The sequence below is a fragment of the Muntiacus reevesi genome, chromosome 3 (assembly GCF_963930625.1).
Source record: "Muntiacus reevesi chromosome 3, mMunRee1.1, whole genome shotgun sequence".
Classification (NCBI taxonomy): Eukaryota; Metazoa; Chordata; class Mammalia; order Artiodactyla; family Cervidae; genus Muntiacus; species Muntiacus reevesi.
The window spans coordinates 187,556,895-187,577,698 of NC_089251.1; the positions used below are offsets into that span (position 1 = coordinate 187,556,895).

General features: G+C 42.5%; 2 protein-coding genes and 3 non-coding genes across 6 annotated transcripts in view; 1 reads left to right on the forward strand and 4 right to left on the reverse strand.

Moving 5' to 3' along the window:
- Window positions 1–1,156: 1,156 nt before the first annotated feature.
- Window positions 1,157–4,235, reverse strand: RPS12 (ribosomal protein S12). The gene is made up of 6 exons (XM_065927776.1): window positions 4,131–4,235; window positions 3,955–4,005; window positions 3,665–3,781; window positions 2,827–2,929; window positions 2,282–2,383; window positions 1,157–1,246 (listed from the first exon to the last, which is right to left on the reverse strand). The coding sequence occupies exons 2-6, from the start codon at window positions 3,966–3,968 to the stop codon at window positions 1,184–1,186; spliced, it is 399 nt and encodes a 132-aa protein (XP_065783848.1). The 5' UTR covers window positions 3,969–4,005; window positions 4,131–4,235; the 3' UTR covers window positions 1,157–1,183.
- On the reverse strand, window positions 1,377–1,506 carry LOC136165843 (small nucleolar RNA SNORA33). Its single transcript, XR_010662810.1, has one exon. It is a non-coding gene; the product is annotated as a small nucleolar RNA SNORA33 (small nucleolar RNA).
- Window positions 2,464–2,540, reverse strand: LOC136165866 (small nucleolar RNA SNORD100). Its single transcript, XR_010662830.1, has one exon. It is a non-coding gene; the product is annotated as a small nucleolar RNA SNORD100 (small nucleolar RNA).
- Window positions 3,371–3,443, reverse strand: LOC136165798 (small nucleolar RNA SNORD101). Its single transcript, XR_010662768.1, has one exon. It is a non-coding gene; the product is annotated as a small nucleolar RNA SNORD101 (small nucleolar RNA).
- A 10,052-nt stretch (window positions 4,236–14,287) lies between the features above and the next one.
- SLC18B1 (solute carrier family 18 member B1) overlaps window positions 14,288–20,804 on the forward strand; it is a 30,158-nt gene continuing 23,641 nt past the window's right edge. For both annotated transcript variants that reach the window (XR_010662224.1, XM_065927777.1), the window contains exons 1-2: window positions 14,288–14,460; window positions 16,053–16,192. Coding sequence is in view for 1 of the 2 variants with exons in the window: in XM_065927777.1 (XP_065783849.1) it covers window positions 14,418–14,460; window positions 16,053–16,192 (183 nt within the window). In the remaining variant the exon portion in view is untranslated. The remainder of the gene's footprint in view (window positions 14,461–16,052; window positions 16,193–20,804) is intronic.

Here is a 20,804-nt window from a genome sequence, read left to right on the forward strand (position 1 = left end):
CCAACTCTGCAACCCCATGGACTAGCCTGCCTTGCTCAGACTATGGAATTCTCCAGGCCACAAGACTGGAGTGGGTAGCCCTTCCCTTCTCCAGGAAATCTTCCCAATACAGGGATCAAACCCAGGTCTCCCACAAGGTAGGTAGACTCTTTACAGCTCAGCCACCAGGGAAGCCCCTTACTCTTACACAAAGGGACAAAATTCAGTTGTTCACTGAGTCCTGTCCAACTCTGCGACCCCATCTACTTACTGCAGCTCGCCCAGGCTTCTGACCATCATCTCTTGGTGTTTACTCAAACTCAGGTCCCTTGAGCAAGGGCTCTATGGATGGAGAGCTGGTGATGGACAGGGAAGACTAGTGTGCTGCGGTCCATGGGACTGCAGAGTCAGACGAAACTGAATGAGCTCAAAGTTCAAAAGTCAACAAAGCCTTCCCAGCACTAATTTCGAGATGGGCCAGTGAGTCAATATGAAAATGCACACTGCAGTAATTCAATTTTTCCAAGCCTGAACAACACTATTTCCCATAAAAAAATCAAACAGAAATATGGTTTTCCCACTGCATAAACACTCAAATGGCACCAAATGCAGAGAATTTATCAAGATATGTAAACTACAATTACTTTTCCCACATGCCCTGTCACTGCATAGACTGGTAAACTAAGGGAAACTCAAAAGTACCCCACTTGGTTATCTGTGAGGGAATTTCATATTCCTCCTATCTCAACTTGACTCAGGCTAAGTACAGTCACTATCACCTCTCCCTGAGGATTTTGGGGAGTTGAGTACCTGGAAGCACGTTTCTGTGCCTGATATTTAAAGAAACCATGACCTACCCTAATGGGCATGTACAAAAGCCCCACAGCCTAAATCCTATCCAGTCCCCTTTGTACTTTGCTGATTTGTCCAGTTCACTTTTCTAGGTTATAGTTTGGCTTATCAGTCATAAATATCCATCCAAGAAAACCCTGACCATCACCAAGCCTATCTTCACTTGGGCTCTGCTACTTGCCAACTGATATTACTTATTGGTTGGGAAAAATGTTTTCCCTTAGAAAACAGGACAAACAAGATGCATCCAGTTATTTTGCAATGAATCTTTTGTCCTTCATTAACACAGACTTTAATTTTACTGCCCCAAATAAAAAGCCAGAGATGAAAAACAAGAGCTCAGTTTATTTCATCATTTCTTGCATTTGAAGTACTCCTCGATGACATCCTTGGCCTGAGATTCTTTGCCATAGTCCTAAAAAACAAATGTGATTTTACTAAAATTTACAAACTCCCAAGTTGTTAGCACTACTAGTAACAGTGAAGCTTTAAAAAAAAACAAACAAAACAGCACATCTTATGAAGTATTCCCCACCATTTTAATGCCTTGTAGCCATTTTCAGGGACCTTAATGACCTCAATGTCTTTAAGGCTCGTAACATGGCTTTCCTATTGCCAGCATTTTCTAAATTTCTGCAGAAACACATTCAGGTAAGCAGATTCTTTGGCTGGCTTAATTATGGCTTATTTCCTTTTCCTGTAAGAAAGACTCTACATCTGTTGAGAATTACACATTTGCTTTTAAGTGATTTTTGACTCATTACAGGGTTAACTCATTATTGACCAGGAGATTTTTGCTGAAACTAATGCCTGTGGCCTGACCAAAAATTGTTATTTCATTTACACTCTGAAGACTATTACATTCAATATTTATATCTGATACAATTGTATTATCCAGCACCATGATTTTCATTTTCAATATCAGAATCAACCTCTAAGATGTTGTTGCTTGTTTTGAATCTGACCGTGACACGGAAGACCCGGGTTTGATCCCTGGGTCAGGATTACCCCCGAAAGGGAATGGCTAGCCACTCCAGTATTCTTGCCTGGAGAATTCCATGGACAGAGGAGCCTGGTGGGCTACAGTCCATGGGGTCACAGAGTCAGATACGACTGCATGACTAACACACTGAAAAACAATCATCTCTGAGACACTAATGTCACTTGAACAGAAGGTAGCTACCTAAAACTCATCCAAAAATTCACACAAAATTCCACGTGTCGTTTCTGACAATTTTACCATGACATGTTTGTGCTTGTAATATACACAAGGATGGGACAAAAATATAACCACAAAATATAATAGTCATAGTTTGTAAATGAACCCTCGATCACTTTTAAGCTCTAAAAGTTTTGCATGGTAATGTAAAATCCCAATATACATTAATACATATCCCGTGTTAAGCATGGTTACCCAGTACATTTATCCCAGACATAAATATCAACTTACCTTAACTACCACACAACTGCAACCAACCACTTTACGGGGTTTTCCCTCTCTGTCAATTTTACAGAGGCCTACCCATTCCCCTAGTTTCTTGTTGTCATCAACCTGTTAGGGGAATAATAACGAAAATAAATCACCACACTAGTAGGCACTAATACTACTGACAATACACTAGATTAAAGGTGGCTGGAGTCAGATAGGGTGACATGGCAGTTTCCTCACCGCGGTTCAGTAGAGGGAGCCAGTTGTCATCATGTACAGCCCCAAGAAACCTATCAATACCCTAACGCAGGTTATTCTGCATCGACGTAAAACCAGCATTTAAATCTGCAGGAATAAAACTGCTTCCCCAACTAGCTTTAGCATAGCCAACAAATGCCAAGTTTGTGATGCTTTTCAGACCTGCAGAAGAGAGGTCTTTACAAACTTTCTCTGGTATGACAAAAATCATTATGGATAGCCTTTATGTGGACACAGGTCTGTAACTGGCCTAATTTACAATAAGCTAATTTGGCTCTCACAAAAGCTAAATCCAAGGAGTAACTTACCTTAATCAGGTTGATCTGATGCTCAGCACAAAGGGCCTCCACCAACTTGACATACATGGGCTCATCACAGTTGGATGCGAGCACACACAGATGGGCCTGGCGCCTGAAATGCAAAATCCAACAGCAGAAGCTGAAATCTGGGTCTAAATCTACCTGCAATCTGTAAGAGAATTATCTTTGCACTGGATACTGGCAAAAATCTAACCAGGCATTGGAGAACACAACTTCAGTTTGACATAGCTGCCAGAAAGCATATATTTCTTTACTTCCATCGATAGAACCACCACCTAATCTTCAATAACTTGTAAAATTCTAAGTTTCACCTATAGCAACTGTTTTAACCACCCCAAAGACCTCACTGAGTAAATTTACAAGTATTTCTCACCCACACTGACCTCTACAGCTGCTGCTCTTACTAACTTCATGCTAAATCTACATGTTTCTGCCACAGTACTTTAGTGGTTTAAGTCTCCAAAGTGCAAAATGAAGGTTCCCATCTCTTCCATAACGAACAGTGAAATTAAATTAGCCCCCAAAGCTACAGGTTTGTCAGACTATGAGATTTCACTCATAGAAGGAGTGAAGGGGTATCCGACAACTTAAGTCATCATTCAAACACTGTAGTTTTACTTCAAGAATCAAACGTTCATCCCCATTCAAAACCCACACACTCAGCGGGCCATCAGAGTTCTGAATTGATACCTTTTCCTATGTTTCCTGTAGAACGGATGTCATTCAGAACTTTTGTGCTAACACCATGAAACTTCACGCTTTCTTCCCTCGGCTGCAGTTTTGTTCCGGTTCCAACACCCCACAGTATTGAGACTGATACACGTACTTGTCTAAAGCTTTCGCGGCTTCGCGAATTCCACGTGCTAAGCCATCGTGGATGAGGGCGGTCTTCAGAACCTCTTGCAGAGCAGTATTAACGTCCATTACACCTCCAGCAGCAATGCTAAAAAACAGAAATTTAAATTTTTAATTCTCGCCCACCATCTAACGCCTTGGATACGGCAGTCATCAGCAAGGTAAGCCAGACGCGCTTACGACTCGACGGCACAACTAGAAACCACGCTACCGGGTCCAGGCCCACGCCTTGCCCCCCCGACCACCCAGCCCTAGGCTCACCCTTCCTCGGCCATGGCGGTGGGTTACGGGTGGAGCCGAATCTTGAATGCACTGCAAAACAAACAGCGATAAGTTAGGTAAAGAAACGACCCCGATTAGCCCCACATACTCAACGCCAACTCAAAGTAAAATGCAGCCACGCTGCATAACCAACACCTCTACTTTGCCTAACTCACCCCGAGCCTCCGCCTCCGCGCGGCTCCGCGGCGGCAGGGAAAGAGAACGAACGCGCCCGCATGACGGTATTTAAGGGTTTCCCAGGACCCCTGGGCGCACGCGCACTCCCTTCTATGGAAGAGCTGGCTCTGGCAATGCCGGGCCTGGAGAATTTCTGTTTCCGGATTGAGGCGGTCCTGAGACAGGACTCCTGCTAACTTTCTGACTCTGCGCGGCCGGTCATTGGCTCACGAAACAGGCACTAACGCGGGCAGCTTCTTAACGTCATTTCCGCCGGAGGCGAGGCCTGCAGAGGCCCCGAGAGCCTCTACGGAGCGCGAGAAGGGCCAGGCGCTCCTGTCCGCGCGATCCTGTCAAGCTCCGGGAGCCCCTGCAGCCCCGGCTGAGGCGGAAAACTAATTTTAACCCTTTCTACGCCCAAGGTGTAATTTCCTGTCGACTCGCTAACTGGTCCTCCCCGAGCGGCACCCTCTCTCGCTTCCTTTCTGAGTCACTCTGAATGTTCGTGAATTTGTCAGTCTGTGGGTGATCGCGCGCGTGCGTGTGTGTCTGCGTGTTTTTCTGAAACGACAGCCAACACGTTTTCGCTGCTTCTGAAGCAGCTTCTGAAGCACATCGCAAATTCCACTGTCCTGACCAGTGTTAAGTGAAAAACCCCTGGCCAGCCTAGTGATTGGTTACGGTTTCCTAATGTAGTTGGTTGTAAAAGAAGTTTTGGTTTGGGGGGTTTTGTTTTTAGGATTTGGGGTTTTGGCTTTTTGGGTTTTTTTTAACACTAAATTGCCCCGTGGATTCGTAATCCCGCCCAAATCAGGATTCAGCAGGTGCATTTGAAACACAGTGTACCAAACATAGGGACGGGGTCTGGGAACACAGAGATGGAAACGTAGTCTTTGAGAAATCCGGCGTTAATTTCGCCTTCCCGGACTGGCGGAGTTAGTGGAATCTTCTCTGAGAAGTCAGTTTTAACTTTGACTTTCTCGGAAAGAAATATTCTGAATTTTGCGTTGACTGACCATTCCCCCACCGGCACCTCCAACGCTAATACGTGAACTACAGCCTGATGTCATCAGTACAGTCCTTTTTCTTGTGTTCTAAATTCCTCTTCTGACAAGTAACCCAGACAGCAGTTATTAAGCGTTTGATAGGTGCTAGCATCAATGCATTTAGCGAACAACGAAGAACAAACAGATAACATTAAATTCTTGAGTACTGTGGAAAAAAAAAAAATGACTAACATGTTCAGAGTGTGAGATAGAGTTAGCCAGAATAGTGATATACTGGAATTTTAATCCATGTTGTTCAGTATTAACTTTCAAGCTTTGTTGTATAAACGTTGAACCTACTTATTTCCACCCATAGCTCATCCTAAAAAATTGTTCACTTATTCACTTAATTATTGAGCTTTTGGGGGAGGGGGACAGTTTATAAAGATGAGTATATTTATTCCTGCTGCTCTCATATCTGTGGTGAGATTAAGATTTGAGCCAAAGTTGGTAACACCTGAAGGCCTCAGGGGAGTTAATAGCTAAAGACACTCATACTGGCAGATTATAACTGGCTTGAATAATGTACACAAATATGTGTCTGAAATACCTATGAAAAATAAATTCTAAAGTTTGTGTGTTTTAGAAACAATGATAATAGGTAATTTTGTTTAGATGTCAGTTTATGTACTAATTATTATATTTTCTCCCTTAAGTATCATTGAAACTTCATGTGGTAGTGGTGGGGTTAGCCCTTTTAATAGGGAAAGAAACTTAGGCATAAGGAGTTCCCAAGCTACCCAGCTAGTAAATGTGGCAACTGGTATTTGAGCCCAGTTGACTTCAAAGCTGATGCTTCTAACCCTTCAGCCATTTGGATGATTGCCCAAATGTGGGAGGGAGGTCAAGATTTCAAAGATAACTCCTGACATCTCACATTTGGCAATGATACCACTGGTTCTGCCTTCATCATGTAAAAAGGCACATAGAGAAAAGGAATATTGCAGTGTCAGGCAGAAAAAGAGACAGCAGTAGAAATCTGAGTTTCTGAATCATCTAAGTGTAGATGTATTAGTTTGCTAGGGCTGCCTTAACAAAGTATGGCAAACTGTTAGCTTAAACAACAAAGTTATTTTCTCATAGTTTTGAAGACAGGAAGTTTGAAATCAAGGTATCAGCAGGACTGGTTACTACTAAGTGGGGGAATCTGGTCAATGCCTTTCTCTTAACTTCTGAGGTTTGCCAGCAATCTTGATGTTCCTTTGTTTCTGACAGCATAACTCCAATCCACATGATGTTCTCCCTGTGTGCATATCTGTCTCTGTGTCCAAATTAATTATATATAGAATAATTCTATATATAAAGTCTTGATATGGGGTGCTGGGGTTGGGACTTTGACCTATGTATTTTGTGGGGACAGAATTCAACCCATGACAGATGTCAAAAAAGAAGCAGATGAAGAACAGTTTAAATAATAGGAAAGATCTTTGTGTTGAGCTGCAAAAAACTTTACTTGGAAGACCAAAGCTGGGAACAGAAGCTAAACCAGTGCACTGGAAGGATTTTATATCATGAAGTGGTAGGGCCTAGCTGAGCTGAGTTCAAATTCTGGCTAACTGTGGCCTTTGGCAAATGGCTTTTTTTTTTTTTTTTTCTGAGTCAGTAAAGTGGTGATAATACTAGAATATTGTGAGGAGTAAGAAGAGATAATTGTTTAAAGTGTTCACCACTGCCTGTGAAGTAGTAGCTGTTGTTCAGTCTCAGCCATGTTTGACTCTTTGCGACCCCATGGACTGCAGCATGCCAGGCTTCCCTGTCCATCACCATCTCCCAGAGCTTGCTCAAACTCAAGTCCATCAAGTCGGTGATGCCCTCCAACCATCTCATCCTCTGTCGTCCCCTTCTCCGCCTGCCCCCAATCCCTCCCAGCATCAGGGTCCTTTCCAGTGAGTCAGCTCTTCACATCAGGTGGCCGAAGTATTGGAGCTTCAGTTTCAGTATCAGTCCGACTTTCAGTGAGTATTCAGGGTTGATTTCCCTCAGGATTGACTGGTTTGATCATCTTGCTGTCTGAGGGACTGTCAAGAGCCTTCTACAGTGAAGTAGTTACTTAACTTATAAAGAACTTCATAGGAGAATACATGGAAGGGTTCTTAATATAAACTTTCTCTTGTCCTAAAGCATCTAGCATTTAGTACAGTGACTTACATATTGGAGTCCCTAAACCAATGTGTACTAAATGAATTCATGGAATGAAATAAGATTAAAGAAGCATCTGGGTAGTCACACCAAAAAGAAAGCCATGCTGACAATTACTGTGACAAATTAATGCCTGTTGTGAGCTAGTTGGAGGCTGTGGGAATCCCAGAAAACCACTTTTAATTTGAAAACTTTTGTTTTCAAATGTTTCCACTTTGGAGAGTAGAAATAAATATAATGGATGGAAATGGAAACTAAAAACATGAAAACAACACAAAACTGTTATCCCGCTGGAGCTTCAGAACATAGGTCTAGCCTCGGCTTCTGAATCATGTGGTTTTAAACATATTGAAGAAAAATAATTGCAACTGAAAAACAGCTGTAGCTGAACCATATTATATCAAAGGATGAATCAAAGGAGAAAGAAGTTGGTGAGAGGAAACAGCATTAAAAAGAATAAAATAGATGAATGAGAGTGGCGTGGAATAGATTAATGAAGTCTCTAAGTAGCAGTTTGTAAAAATAATGTGTATGATTTCTGAAGTCTTACTAAACATGTTCCCTCAGCCCTTGTTTTCCTTGCTACCAGATGCTACCCAGAGCTGTCTGGGTGCTGTGGCAGCTCACCACAGGCCTGGTTCAGGATTGGTAGGAACGAAACAATTAGAGGCAATACTTAATGCTCATGAATAAACTAATTATAAACCAGCAACATGGGCAATTTATAGGCCAAGTAAATAATGGCTAATGGAGCACACCCTACATTCACATTAAATTTATTCACTTGGCCAACAAGGAGGACCTGGGTGTGCAAAATTTCAGCTCCCAACACTGCTTGCTATAGACCAGCTCTGCTGTTATCTGTGTAGCTTTTTTTTTTTTTGAAAAATGGGTCCTGATGCTCTAACGTGTATTTGACAACTGCAGTTTTTATTGGAGAATCACTGGAATGAAGCCAGGTCCACTGCCGTGCTTAAAACTAGAGCTATATTAAAGGGCGGGGGTGGTGGTTGGGAGGGCAGCTTCCCTGGTGACGCAGACAGTAAAGAATCTGCCTGCAATGCGAGAGACGTGAGTTCCATTTCTGTGTTGGGAAGATCCCTGGAGGAGGGCATGGCAACGCACTCCAGTATTCTTGCCTGGAGAATCCCCGTGGGCAGAGGAGCCTGGTGGGCTACAGTCCGTGGGGTCACAGAGACTCTGACACGACTGAGCGACTAAGCACACACTTGAAAGGGGGGAGAAAAGTGCTTCTTACACAACCAGTTTAACCCCAGCAGAGAAGTTAAAAGGCAGACTGGAGGTTAAGAGTTCTTCATATAGATTCCACTCTGTACTATTTTCTGGCTCTGTAGTCCTGGTCAAAGTACTTCTAGTCTCTGGGTCTCAAAAATGCTTCGGCTGTAAAATGAAGTAGAGAATTGATGAGATGCTCTTAAGCACATGGTTTGGACGTTCTATGTCATCATTTAAACACTGGTTTTAGCTTTTAGTAAATGTTGAGCATCTATGTGGTCTGCCATAGTCATTTTGCAATATTGTAAGACTTCAGCCACTTGACACTTAGCTGTGGTTGCTGTCAGCTTCCTTCCTGTGTCTCCGGATTACAAGTGGTTTCTTTATTTGTAAATGACAGCTGTTCCTTTTTTCCATTAAGACAAGTAAGCATGTTCAGTGTAGAAAATTTGGATAATATTGTATCAATTACAGTTCATTGCATGCAACAGAGTAACCTATGGTCTACATAAACCACCACCCACCCCACCCCCACCACTGCAAAATGAATATACTATAGAAAGCAACTAGTTGGCTCAGAGAATAAAAGGGTTTGCTGAGCAATCAGGTTTAGGAAAGGATAGAAACAGGGTGACTCCAGAGATTTTGGTTACAGGAACTTTTACAAATTATTTTAATTTAGTACTTCTCAAACTATCTGGCTAACCATATGACTAAATGAAGATCTTTCACCCAACCCATCACAGTCAAATAGTTTAACAAAATACAACAAATATTAATTACTAGTGGTTTTGCAAGACTAACCCTCTTGCAGATAACAAATGTAAGTCTGAAAATTTTAGAAACAACTACCTGAAGATACTGGAGGATGGCCTAAAGCAGACCGAAGTGGAGAGTGGGGCTGGAGACTGACACTGGGAGAAGGCATGGCCCCGGCTGCATTCCTGTGTTATGGTTTTAGTGTGAGGGGGCCCCAGTCACAGCTCACAGTCAGAGGTCCTCAATCTGACTGCCTTGAAAACCAGAGGACAGAGTTTAGAGCAAACACAGCTGCCGAAAATGGAGGGGAGGGGTAGTTCCAGAAAGGAGAGAGCCAGAAAGGTGGAGACTAGTATTCTGTGTAGGATTCTGTGTAGTCAGTTCAGTCGCTCAGTCGTGTCTGACTCTTTGAGATCCCATGAATTGCAGCACACCAGGCCTCCCTGTCCATCACCAACTCCCGGAGTTTACTCAAACCCATGTCCATCGAGTCGGTGATTCCATCCAGCCATCTCATCCTCTGTCATCCCCTTCTCCTCCTGCCCTCAATCTTTCCCAGCATCAGGGTCTTTTCCAATGAGTCAGCTCTTCACATCAGGTGGCCAAAGGATTGGAGTTTCAGCTTCAGCATCAGTCCTTCCAATGAACACTCAGGACTGATCTCCTTTAGGATGGACTGGTTGGATCTCCTTGCAGTCCAAGGGACTCTCAGGAGTCTTCTCCAACACCACAGTTCAAAAGCATCAATTTTTCAGCACTCAGCTTTCTTTGTAGTCCAACTCTCACATCCATACATGACCACTGGAAAAACCATAGCCTTGACCAGATGGACCTTTAAATACTCAGCTAAATCTCTGATTGGCCGTATTGTTCGTCGTCGCTGTTGTTCAGTCACGACGTCCTGTCCAGGTCTCTGTGACGCCCTGGACTGCAGCACATCAAGCTCCCCTGTCCTTCACTGTCTCCCAGAATTTGCTCAGATTCATGTCTATTGAGTTGGTGATGCTATCTAATCATAAAGTTTGAGTCAAGGTAGCTTAACTCTGCAGAAATTAGAAAAGAAAAACCAATCCATATTCTTTGAAAGAACACAAGAGAATCCAGAGTTTCCAAAATGTATTATTCATGATACATTATTTTTCTCTTATTAATTAAAAATACAACTATTAATTAAAAATACATACAACTATTTAAAGCAAAAAATGCTTATGAAATGCTTAATGAAGACTAGAACATAAATAATTGGCAGCTGACACTGGATAACTGGACCTATATGGTGGTAAGGTTCTCATGCTTTGCATGAAGTGCTGCAATATTAACTCAAAATAGACCAGAAATGTTAGGAATGTGTTTTGAAAACACGAACTAACCACTAAAAAATAATACAAAATGACATAGCTAAAAACACAATAGATAAATTCCAATGTAATTCCAAAATTTGTTTTCAATTAAACAAAAAGACCATACGAAAGAAGAAACTAATTAAAAAAAAAAAACAGATGGGAAGATATAAAACAAATAATAAAATAGTAGACTTAGGGGACTTGCCTGGTGGCTCAGTGGTAAAGAATTCGCCCGCCAATGCAGGAGAGATATGGGTTTGATCCCTGGTTCAAGAGGATCCCACATGCCACAGAGCAGCTAAACCTACGTGCCACAACTATTGAACCTGTACTCAAACTGCAACTGCTGAACCCACGCCTCACAACCACTAAAGCCCCCACGCCTAGAGCCTGTGCTCTGCAACGAAGAGTAGCCCCACTTGCCACAACTGGAGGCAGCAGAGGCAGCAATGAAGACCTAGCACAGCCAAAAATAAGTGAATAAAATTTTAAAAAATAGTACTTAAATCCAACCATGTCAATACTCACCTTAAATGTAAATAAGCTATTTGCTCAAATTAAAAAATAGAGATCATTAGAACAGAGTTTTAAAAAATCAACTATGTTCTACTCGAGATACATTTTTAATATCCAAGACATGAATACGTTAAGAGTAAGAGGAGGGAAAAAGATAAATACCATGCAACCAATAAACACGGGATGTGATTTTAGGCACATAGTCCCTGAGTGGTGTGTACAGCCCTACTGATGTGTTACCAAATAACTTATGATAAATTCATTTGCTGCTCAAATGAACAAAAGTCAGTTATTTTAATAGAAACAGGGAACCCTGATTGATACAGATACTAGGAAGAAAAACGAAGAAGGATGAAGGGACAAAGGGTTATGGGGGTTATTTTGGATAGAGAGATAAGATTGAACTCAGAGGAGATGACATTTAAACAGAGACCATATTAGTATTCCATTTTAGTTTGTAAAGAAAAAAAATGTTTCATATGTGTATGTATGTCTAGATGAACATATAAAAATATGAATAGATAGTTGTGGTAGGCTGATAATGGATCCCAAAGATACATGCACATTCTAAATCCCTGCAAGTTATAAACGCTACCTTTTGACAAAAAGGGTCCAGATGTGATTAAGTTAAAGATCTTGAGATTAAGAGATTATTTTGGATTTTGTCTCAGTGAAATTGATCTTGAACTATTGGCCTGCAGGGCTGTGTTATTTTGAGCTGCCAAATTCATGGTTATTTGTTATAGTAGATGCAGAAAACTAATAACATGATAATATTTTCCATGATAACACTAAGGATCTGGAAAGAGGATTGGAGGTAGAGGTTAGATGTGAGAGGAAGATAGGAGTATGAATATATGTACCACAAAATCTTCATGTAAATTAAAAATAGATAGTTGCAAAACAAGAATATAAAATATATACAAATTTTGTATTAAACATGCAAGAATGATTGTTGATGGGGAGAGAATGGGAATAGAGGGATACAGAGAAAGAGATGACAGCAAATGAAAAATTCAGTTGAAGGATGGGAAGATGAAGTTAAGGAAACTTCTTATAAGATGGAGCAAAAAGAGAAAGAGATGAAAAGTAGAGTAATAAATAAGAGGACCAGTCTAGCAACCCAATAGCTGCATAAAGAACAGTCTGGAAAGAAAGAACAAAAAAAAAAAAGAGAATGTAGTCATCAAAGAAGTAATTCAAGAAAATTCTCTTCTATGGTTTGATATTAGATTGGAGCGAGAATGTAGAGTAAAATAAGATTGGAGAAACTGGCAGGGGTTAGATCAGAAAGATTCTGGAGTCCACTTTAAGAAAACTTTGCTAGAGCTAATCCTGTTTAGAATGCCTCTATAGGCCCTCCTTACCTACTTGATTTCCCAGAAATATTTTCATAATCTTCAAGACACACTGTAATACAAGTAAACAGTTCTTCCAATGTGTTTCTCTTACAGACCTCATTGCATTATAACAAATTGTTAATCAGTGTCTATTTATCTGCTAGAAGGGAGTATGTATGCTACCTAAGGGCAGAGACTGGATGGGGCTCACTTATTTTTGAATTCACAATGCTTGGCACAGGATGGTAACTCAATAGTCCTAAGTTATTGTACTTTACCTTGGCCCCAAATTAAGAATTTTCCAGCCCTTAAACTTTAACACTTCCCAAACAGTAAATCAGTTGAAGATAAGTGAAGCCTCTATTTTTTTGTGCCAGAGAATTGTGAGGGTGAGAATAACAGAGCAGTCTTCACTTTTCAGAGCCAAGCCCTTCACATACTTTATCACCACTGCTCACAGCCACTCTCCATGACAGCCGTTATAATCCCAGTCACACAGATAGAGAAACTGACCAGCGATGCAGGGTCACAACCAGCTAGTACAGTCATCCCTGGATATCCAAGGGTATCAGTTCCAGGACCCCCAACACCCCAACGCACATGCTTAAGTCCCCTATATATAATGGCGTAGCCTTTGCATGTAACCTACAGCACATCCTTCTATGTGCTTTAAATCATTTCTAGATGATTTATAATACCCAATGCAATGTAAATGTTATAAATGAAATTTAAATAATTTACAAATCGTTGTTCCTGCTTGGCAAATTCAAGTTTCGCTTTTTGGAAATTTCTAGAAAAAAATTTTAAAAATATTTTCAATTTCCTTCCTCCTTATTTGATTTCCAGGAATGCAGAAAGAGGGTATGTCCCGCTGAGGACAAGTGCCTGAACTTGTGCCTGAGGACCAGTGCCTCAAGCCTCTCTTTCCAGAAGTGGTTCTCCCAGCCACTCCACCACATGTCTTCAACATTCATTATAATTCTTGCAATTTTTTTTTTAACTCAGAGTACTTCACATCAGTTAGTTCATTTCCAGGTTACTAATGTCTGGCTTCAGTGGTTACAAACGCTGTGCCCTTCATCCATTATAAAGAATAACTCACTCAATAAAAATGTCCTGGCTACTCTCCCCTTCTGAGATGGGCTGCATTCTGCCTATGGAATGTGCATCTCTATAAATAAACTTGATTTTACTATTAAAAAAAAAAAGAGTCGTTATAAACCTAATTTTCTAATTCATATTTGCATTTTTAAGTTTCTCAGTCGTGTCCGACTCTTTGCCACTATGGACTGTAGCCCGCCAGGCTCCTCTGTCCATGGGATTTCTCAGGCAAGAATACTGGAGTGGGTTGCCATTTTCTTCTCCAGGGGACCTTCCCCACCCAGGGACGGATCCCACGTCTCCTGCATTGCAGGTGCATTCTTTATCACTGAACCGCCAGGAAAGCCAGTTTTCAATTTTATGTGCTACCTATTTTTCTGTGTCTACATAAGCTTCCTTTCTTACTCTTGGTATTCCTAAATTTTACTCATTTTAAGATGGGGGTTCAGTTATATGAAATACTGATTCTTTTTTTTTTTTTTTTTTTTCTCTTTCCCATACATTAAGAAAATGGACAAGACGTGAGTGTTATTGGACAGGACAGGTCCTGACTGTAGCTGGATAACAGGCTGAGCCTTAAAAAAAAAAAAAAAAAAAAAAGAAGCCATTGCTCCGCCCCCGCCCCGCCCCGCCTCCGGGAGCTCTTCCCTCCCGTCCAGGTCTGCGTGGAATTCCGAGCCGCGCTGTCCGTAGGCAATCCGGGATGTCTAGGCCGCGCTGAGCGGTGGCCGTCTGCGCTTCTGCTCGTTCGAGGCCGAGTCCCGGGGGCTTGGACCCGGGAGCCGAGGCGAGACCGCGCAGCGCCTATGGACTCACCGGGAGACCCCGAAGGCCCACGCCCCCCAGGAGGTGACGGAGAGCCCGAGGCCAGCTGCACCTCTGTGGCTTGGTTTCCGTGTCTTTAACAGCGATTGAATTGCCTTTAGCTTGGTTTGTTTTAGAGAGATTGGAGAAGGCAGGGTCCTGGCAGTGGGTTTTTTCCTCCCTGGAAAGGGTTAAAGTGTGAACACTGGCGTGACAGGATGTGGTCTCCGATGCCTTTCGTGGTTCTACTTTTAAGTAGTGTGTGTGTTTAAGAATGCATTCAAATAAGAATGCCCTTTAGGAAAACGCAGATGGTGACATTTCCAGCGGTTATCCCCCAACCCCTTTAACTCTTTCAGTTCCTTTCCTCCTCCACTACCAAAATTTTTAAAACTTCTTAAGACTTCTTTCTGTTTCACAGATTTCTTTTTCTAGACAGCAATGGCAACCTCTGAAAATACAGAGCCATTCAAATATATTTTCTTAAATTTCTTTTCTCTCAAAACCATTTATAATTTTAAAATTGCAAATAGATCTACTGGGTGTTTGGAACTGAGTAAGTGACCTGATGTCTTTAAATTAAATGGTAATTTAGCCCTGGGAATAAATATTAAATTAATTGATGCAGACCAGTAATTACTGTAAAACACAACTGATTTATAGATTTATGACACTTGTTTTTCCAGGAGCTGCCATTGTAAGTATTACTTCTCCAGTTGAATGATTTAGTTTGTTTTTTCCTACTTAGACTTCACTTGACTTCAGTAGTTTTTCTGCTGTTCAGTCAATAAGTCATGTCTGACTGTTTCAGATTCCATGCACTATAGCCGGCCAGGCTCCTCTGTCCATGGGATTCTCCAGGCAGGAATACTGGAGTGGTTGCCATTTCCTTCTCCAGGGGTCTTCCCAATGCAGGGACTGAACCCGCAACCCTTCATGGGCAGGCGGGTTCTTTGCCACTGAGCCACCTTAACAAACCACTAACATGAAGTGGTTAAAACATGACTGAGTCCATGTAGCATACAAAGCTAGTAACCTGAGAAAGTGGGGTTCCCCGGCAGCTCTGACAGTAAAGGATCACCTGCAATGAAGTAGACCCAGGTTTGATCCCTGGGTCGGGAAGATCCCCTTGGAGAAGAGAGTGGCTATCCACTCCAGTATTCTTGCCTGGAGAATTCCATGGACAGAGGAACCTGGCGGGCTACAATCCAAGGGGTCCCAAAGAATTGGACACAACTGAGTGAGTAACACTTTCACTTTTCAACCTGAGAAAGTACATTACTTCAGAGGACAGTACCATTTGGAGAGCACCCTGTGGCCTCATCATTCTTGAAAGAATCTATTAAAGGTGAAACAAATAAGCCTTAAGGTGAAGGCAAAACAAAGGATGGTTTGATAAATTCTGCACTGAAATTCTGATAGGGCACAGTAATGTAAGTGAAAGTGATATGCTTTGAAAATCGCAGTGATATACAAGGATTGTGTTACATTGGACCAAATATGCTATATTCAAAATAGCCTTTAGCTCAGCAGATATTACCTTCAGAGTGCATTGTCTGCACACAGAAATGACATTTCTGTACTTTGATCAGTAGCCCCAATTACATTTCTTTAATTGCAGCCTATTTGCTTTCAAGGTGATGGCACTCCAGGAGTTGCAATGGAGACATCCAGGCGGCTTTCAAGAGAACAGATTTTTGTACTGATATCAGCAGCTTCCATTAACTTAGGTTCCATGATGTGCTATTCTATCCTTGGACCCTTTTTCCCCAAGGAGGTAGGACATCTTGATATTCATATGAACTCTTAATGTTTTTAAAAAGCCTTTGACAAACTTCACTTGACAGTATGGAGAATGTAAAAACCTGCATATAGCAAAGATGATGTATTAGAACTTAAGCAAACAGAAGAATTCTTATAGAATATTTGATCCCAGAAGGAAAAAAAATCAATCATAATAACGAGAAGTAATTTACCTAAATATAATTGACCTTCTGAAGATTGCTTTGCTTACCATGAAGTTTGATTCATCTGTTTGGTTTCTGCAGCTGATAACAAAAAAAGGAAGTGCACTGAATAGCTGAGATTTCAGTGTTATTGCAAAAGATCTATGTTCAGACAGTAACAGTTTCCTGGAGTTGGGTTTATGAGTATTTTGTGATTAGGAAGGCATGGTCTGCTCCCTTTTCTGAGTTGAATTTCGTATGAAATTGTGTAGGGAATCTAGTTGCAATGTTTGTGCCAAGGAGGAATTCTGATTAATATTGATTAGGTCCTTCTAATCATAGCATTTTATGTGATGTTCGGGTCTATGGGTAATGGCACAGACACGAAGGAATAACCCCTAGGGAATCCACCTGGAATCTGCAGGTTGGTGAGGTGTAGTATGAAGGAAATGACACTGTCTTGGCTGGGTGCAGACAATATGCCTGTGTGTTCTGCTTCATGCCCTCTTCGAAAGCCTCAGCTCATGATGCAGGGGTCCTTCCCAGTCCTCTGACTTCTTTGATAGCATGTGGTCCTTCCTTCTGTGTGCTCCAAAAGACAATAAACATGGCTTCTCTGCTAAAAGAACAGTAGTACAACCCTGTACCCATGAAGTTCCTTTTAGCTTTCAGTGTACTCCCAACATGTTTATCCCATTTGGTTTCTGGAGCAACTCCGTAAGATAGGCAGAGTAGACAGAATCCCATCCTGTTGCAAATGAAGAAACAGATCCCAAAGTTAAGTGACTGACCCAGTTCAGTTCTGTTTACTGAATGGGAGTGGGATGTTTAACCATTTCCCACCCTAGAGTGTGCTAGGTATTGGATGTGTTAGGGCTGGAATAAAACTAGGAAAATGTCCCTGTCTCATCTGTCCATTGGAAGGGAAAAAATATGAAAAGAAAGTTGCAGAGTATTTGAATCTCCTTGAAGAGGATGTCCAAAGTGTAAGGAGACTCTAGGGAAAGGAATGGTTAATTTTGCGATGAGTGAGGCTGGCGGGTGTGGGAGGGAAGGAGAGAAGGAGTAATACTAAAAGGGACTTGGCAGGGTAACCCCAAGGTGAGTCTTGAGAAATGGTAGTTTCCAAGGTGAACAAGAGAGGCAAGGGTCCTCTAGGTTAGAAACTCACAGGAGACAGTCACGAGATGAGCAAAGGAAATAGCATGTTCTTAGGGAACCAGGGACAGTGGTGGGGCTTGGGTCTGGGTGCAGAAAGGCCCATGGGAGCGAAGGATCTGAAAAGGCAGGTTGGTGCTCAAATGCAAGGGTCCTTCCATACAGATCAAAGATGTCGTCAGTGAGAAGTCATCAGAGATGTTTGGGGAAGACAGGTTAGACTGGGCAGATGTGGATTTGGGGGAAGGAAAATGAGGAATGGAAGCTGTGGAATTAAGTCAGAGGAGAACAGGAGTAGTGGCCAGCTAGATAGAAGGGCATGTCCGATTCAGCTGGAACTCAGCGAGAGTAACTAGTGTTAGATTCTTCTTAGTGAAATACAGCAGAGAAGGCAATGGCAGCCCACTCCAGTACTCTTGCCTGGAAAACCCCATGGACGGAGGAGCCTGGTAGGCTGCAGTCCATGGGGTCACTAGGAGTCAGACACGACTGAGCGACTTCACTTTTGCTTTTCACTCTCGTGCATTGGAGGAGGAAATGGCAACCCACTCCAGTGTTCTTGCCTGGAGAATCCCAGGGACGGGGGCGCCTGGTGGGCTGCCGTCTATGGGGTCGCACAGAGTTGGACACGACTGAAGCGACTTAGCAGCAGCAGCAGTGAAATACAGACAGAGGAAAAGCAGGCTGTGGGTATGTGCTTCCTTTCTTTTTTCTTAAGTACTTGATTTAGATTTTTGCTTGCAAGAGGCAGGAGAGAGAGCATTCTAACTTTAAAAGGTATGGTCATGAAGAGTGGGCTCTTCTTTTTCATTTTTAATAAAAGCATTAGGGTTGAGAAACACTGGCAAAGCTTGCTCTTCCCCCTGTGTATTCTGTTATTCTTTCCTGTTTTGTTGGTGTTTAGTTGCTAAATTGTACCCGACTCAGGGCAATTCCATGGATTATTGCCCACCAGGCTCCTCTGTCCATGGGGTTTCCCAAGCAAGAATACTGGAGTGGGTTGCCATTTCCTCCTCCAGGGAATCTTCCTGACCCAGGGATTGAACTCTTATCTCCTGCACTGGCAGACCGTTTCTTTACCACTGAGCCACTGGGGAAGCCCCATCATGCTTCTTATTAATGAGCTAATTAGGTCAAGGAAAAACAAGATCCTTCTTCTTAACTTGTGGTGTAGAATTAATGTTTCTACTCACCCTTTTTCTGGCCCCCTCCTTCTTTGGCAGAGGATAATGAATAAACTATTACTTTTGATAACCGTACTTGCCATCCTAACATGCAGCAGGATCCGCATGTCAAAAGCAATATTAGTTGCTGCTGTGGTGTGTGATTCTAGAACATGCTAAGTCTCCATCCCGCTTTCACAGAGAATGTGGGAACCCGTGCAAGATGGAAACTGATAGGACTGCTATGACCATGAGACAAGTAACTTGCAAGTCTGTGTCCTCATCTATGGAAAGGGGCCAGCTAAAAGTACATCCCTTACTTGTTGTTTGAAACCATATCGATCAGCATGGCTCATAATGAGGGGCCAATAAATGTTAGCTGCTGTAACTACTACATATTTTCAGCCAGACTTGAGAACTAAATAACTTTCAGATCTATTAAGCAAACAACATGGATATAACTTGACCCATGAATGTTCTTTCTACATCTTTTTTTTTTTTTTTTTTTGCCACATCTCAGCCACTGGGATCGGTGGCTGAGGGATCATACCCGACCAGGGATCATACCTGCGCCTCCTGCATTGGGAACATGGAGTCTTAACCACTGGAGCACCAGCGAAGTTCTTGTTTCCACATCTTAATTGATCCCTTTGATAACACCTTCCCTTTGAGTTACCTGTTCTATGTGACTAGGGCTGCTATAACAAAGTACCACAGACTGTGGACCACAGAAGTGTATTGTCTCACAGCTCAGAAGTCCACAACCAAGGTGTCATTGGTAGGGTCGGTTCCTTCTGAGGGCTGCGAGGGGAGGATCTGTCCCAGGCCTCTCTCTTTGGCTTGTGGGTGGGCAACTTCTCCCTGTGTCTTCTCATGTTATCTTCCCTCTGCACCTGTCTCTCTGAGGACACCTCCCCTTTTTACAAAGATATGAGTAATACTGGGTTAGACTCCACCCTCCGTGACCTCTTTCAACTGGTTACTCCCACAAAGAGTTTCTCTCCAAATAATGTCACCTTCTAAGTTGCTATGAGAAACCTAGACAGTGTATTCAAAAGCAGAGATACCACTTTGTCCATATAGTTAGAGCTATGGCTTTTCCAGTAGTCACATGCAGATGTGAAATTTAGACCATAAAGAAGGCTGAGTGCCAAAGAATTGATGCTTTTGAACTGTGGTGTTGGAGAAGACTCTTGAGAGTCCCTTGGACTGCAAGGACATCAAACCAGTCAATCCTAAAGGAAATCAATCCTGAATATTCATTGGAAGAACTGATGCTGAAGCTGAAGTTCCAGTACTTTGGCCACCTGATGCAAAGAACTGACTCATTGGAAAAGACCTTGATGCTGGGAAAGATTGAAGGCAGGAAGAGAAGAGGGTGACAGAGGATGAGATGGTTGGACGGCATCACTGTCTCAATGGACATGAGTTTGAGCAAATTCCAGGAAATAGTGAAGGACAGGGAAGCCTGGCATGTTGCAGTCCATGGGGTCACAAAGAGGCGGACATGACTTAGTGACTCAACAAGAACAACAGCTGAAGTGCTGAGAGTCAGGACATCAGCATGAGTTTGAGGGACACAGTGAGCCCCCTGGCACCCCTGACGCTTGGTGTGGTAGAAACACGGACTCCACGTTCCTGTCTACATACAGCATAACCTTTGGCTAGGATGCCAGCGGAGGCATTTTTCATAGTGAGAGCTCTCTTTTCTCTATACCGATATGTCGTATGATGATTAGTGATGGAAAAGGAATGGTTAATCCTGAGTCTCATCAAATTATGGGCTGAAATCCCACCATCCCACCCAAGCAGTTTCTAGAATGCTCTAGGTTCAACTTCTCCACTTTCTCCCACCACCGGGTACTTAGGGACCACACTTCAGGGGTAGGAAGTGCTTCCCAGAGTGAGAGGGCCTTTGCTTCCTGTAGTTTAGCAATGAAAAGTAGAGTTCACCTGGGCTTCCCTGGGGGTCTAGGAGTTAAGACTGTGCTTCCACTGCAGGGGTTACAGGTTCAATCCCTGGTCTGGAAGTTTCACAAGCCATGTGATGGGGCCAAAATTAGAAAAAATGAAGTTCACCCATCTGATTTCCTGTGGTATGATGTTTTGAGAAAGGTAGGAT

Coding starts and splice junctions, on each gene's coding strand:
- RPS12 (XM_065927776.1), bottom strand. Junction 2,930..3,664: donor GCCGCGAAAGCTTTAGACAA/GTACGTGTATCA, acceptor TTTGCATTTCAG/GCGCCAGGCCCATCTGTGTG. Junction 1,247..2,281: donor GCAGTTGTGTGGTAGTTAAG/GTAAGTTGATAT, acceptor TTTGTTTTTTAG/GACTATGGCAAAGAATCTCA.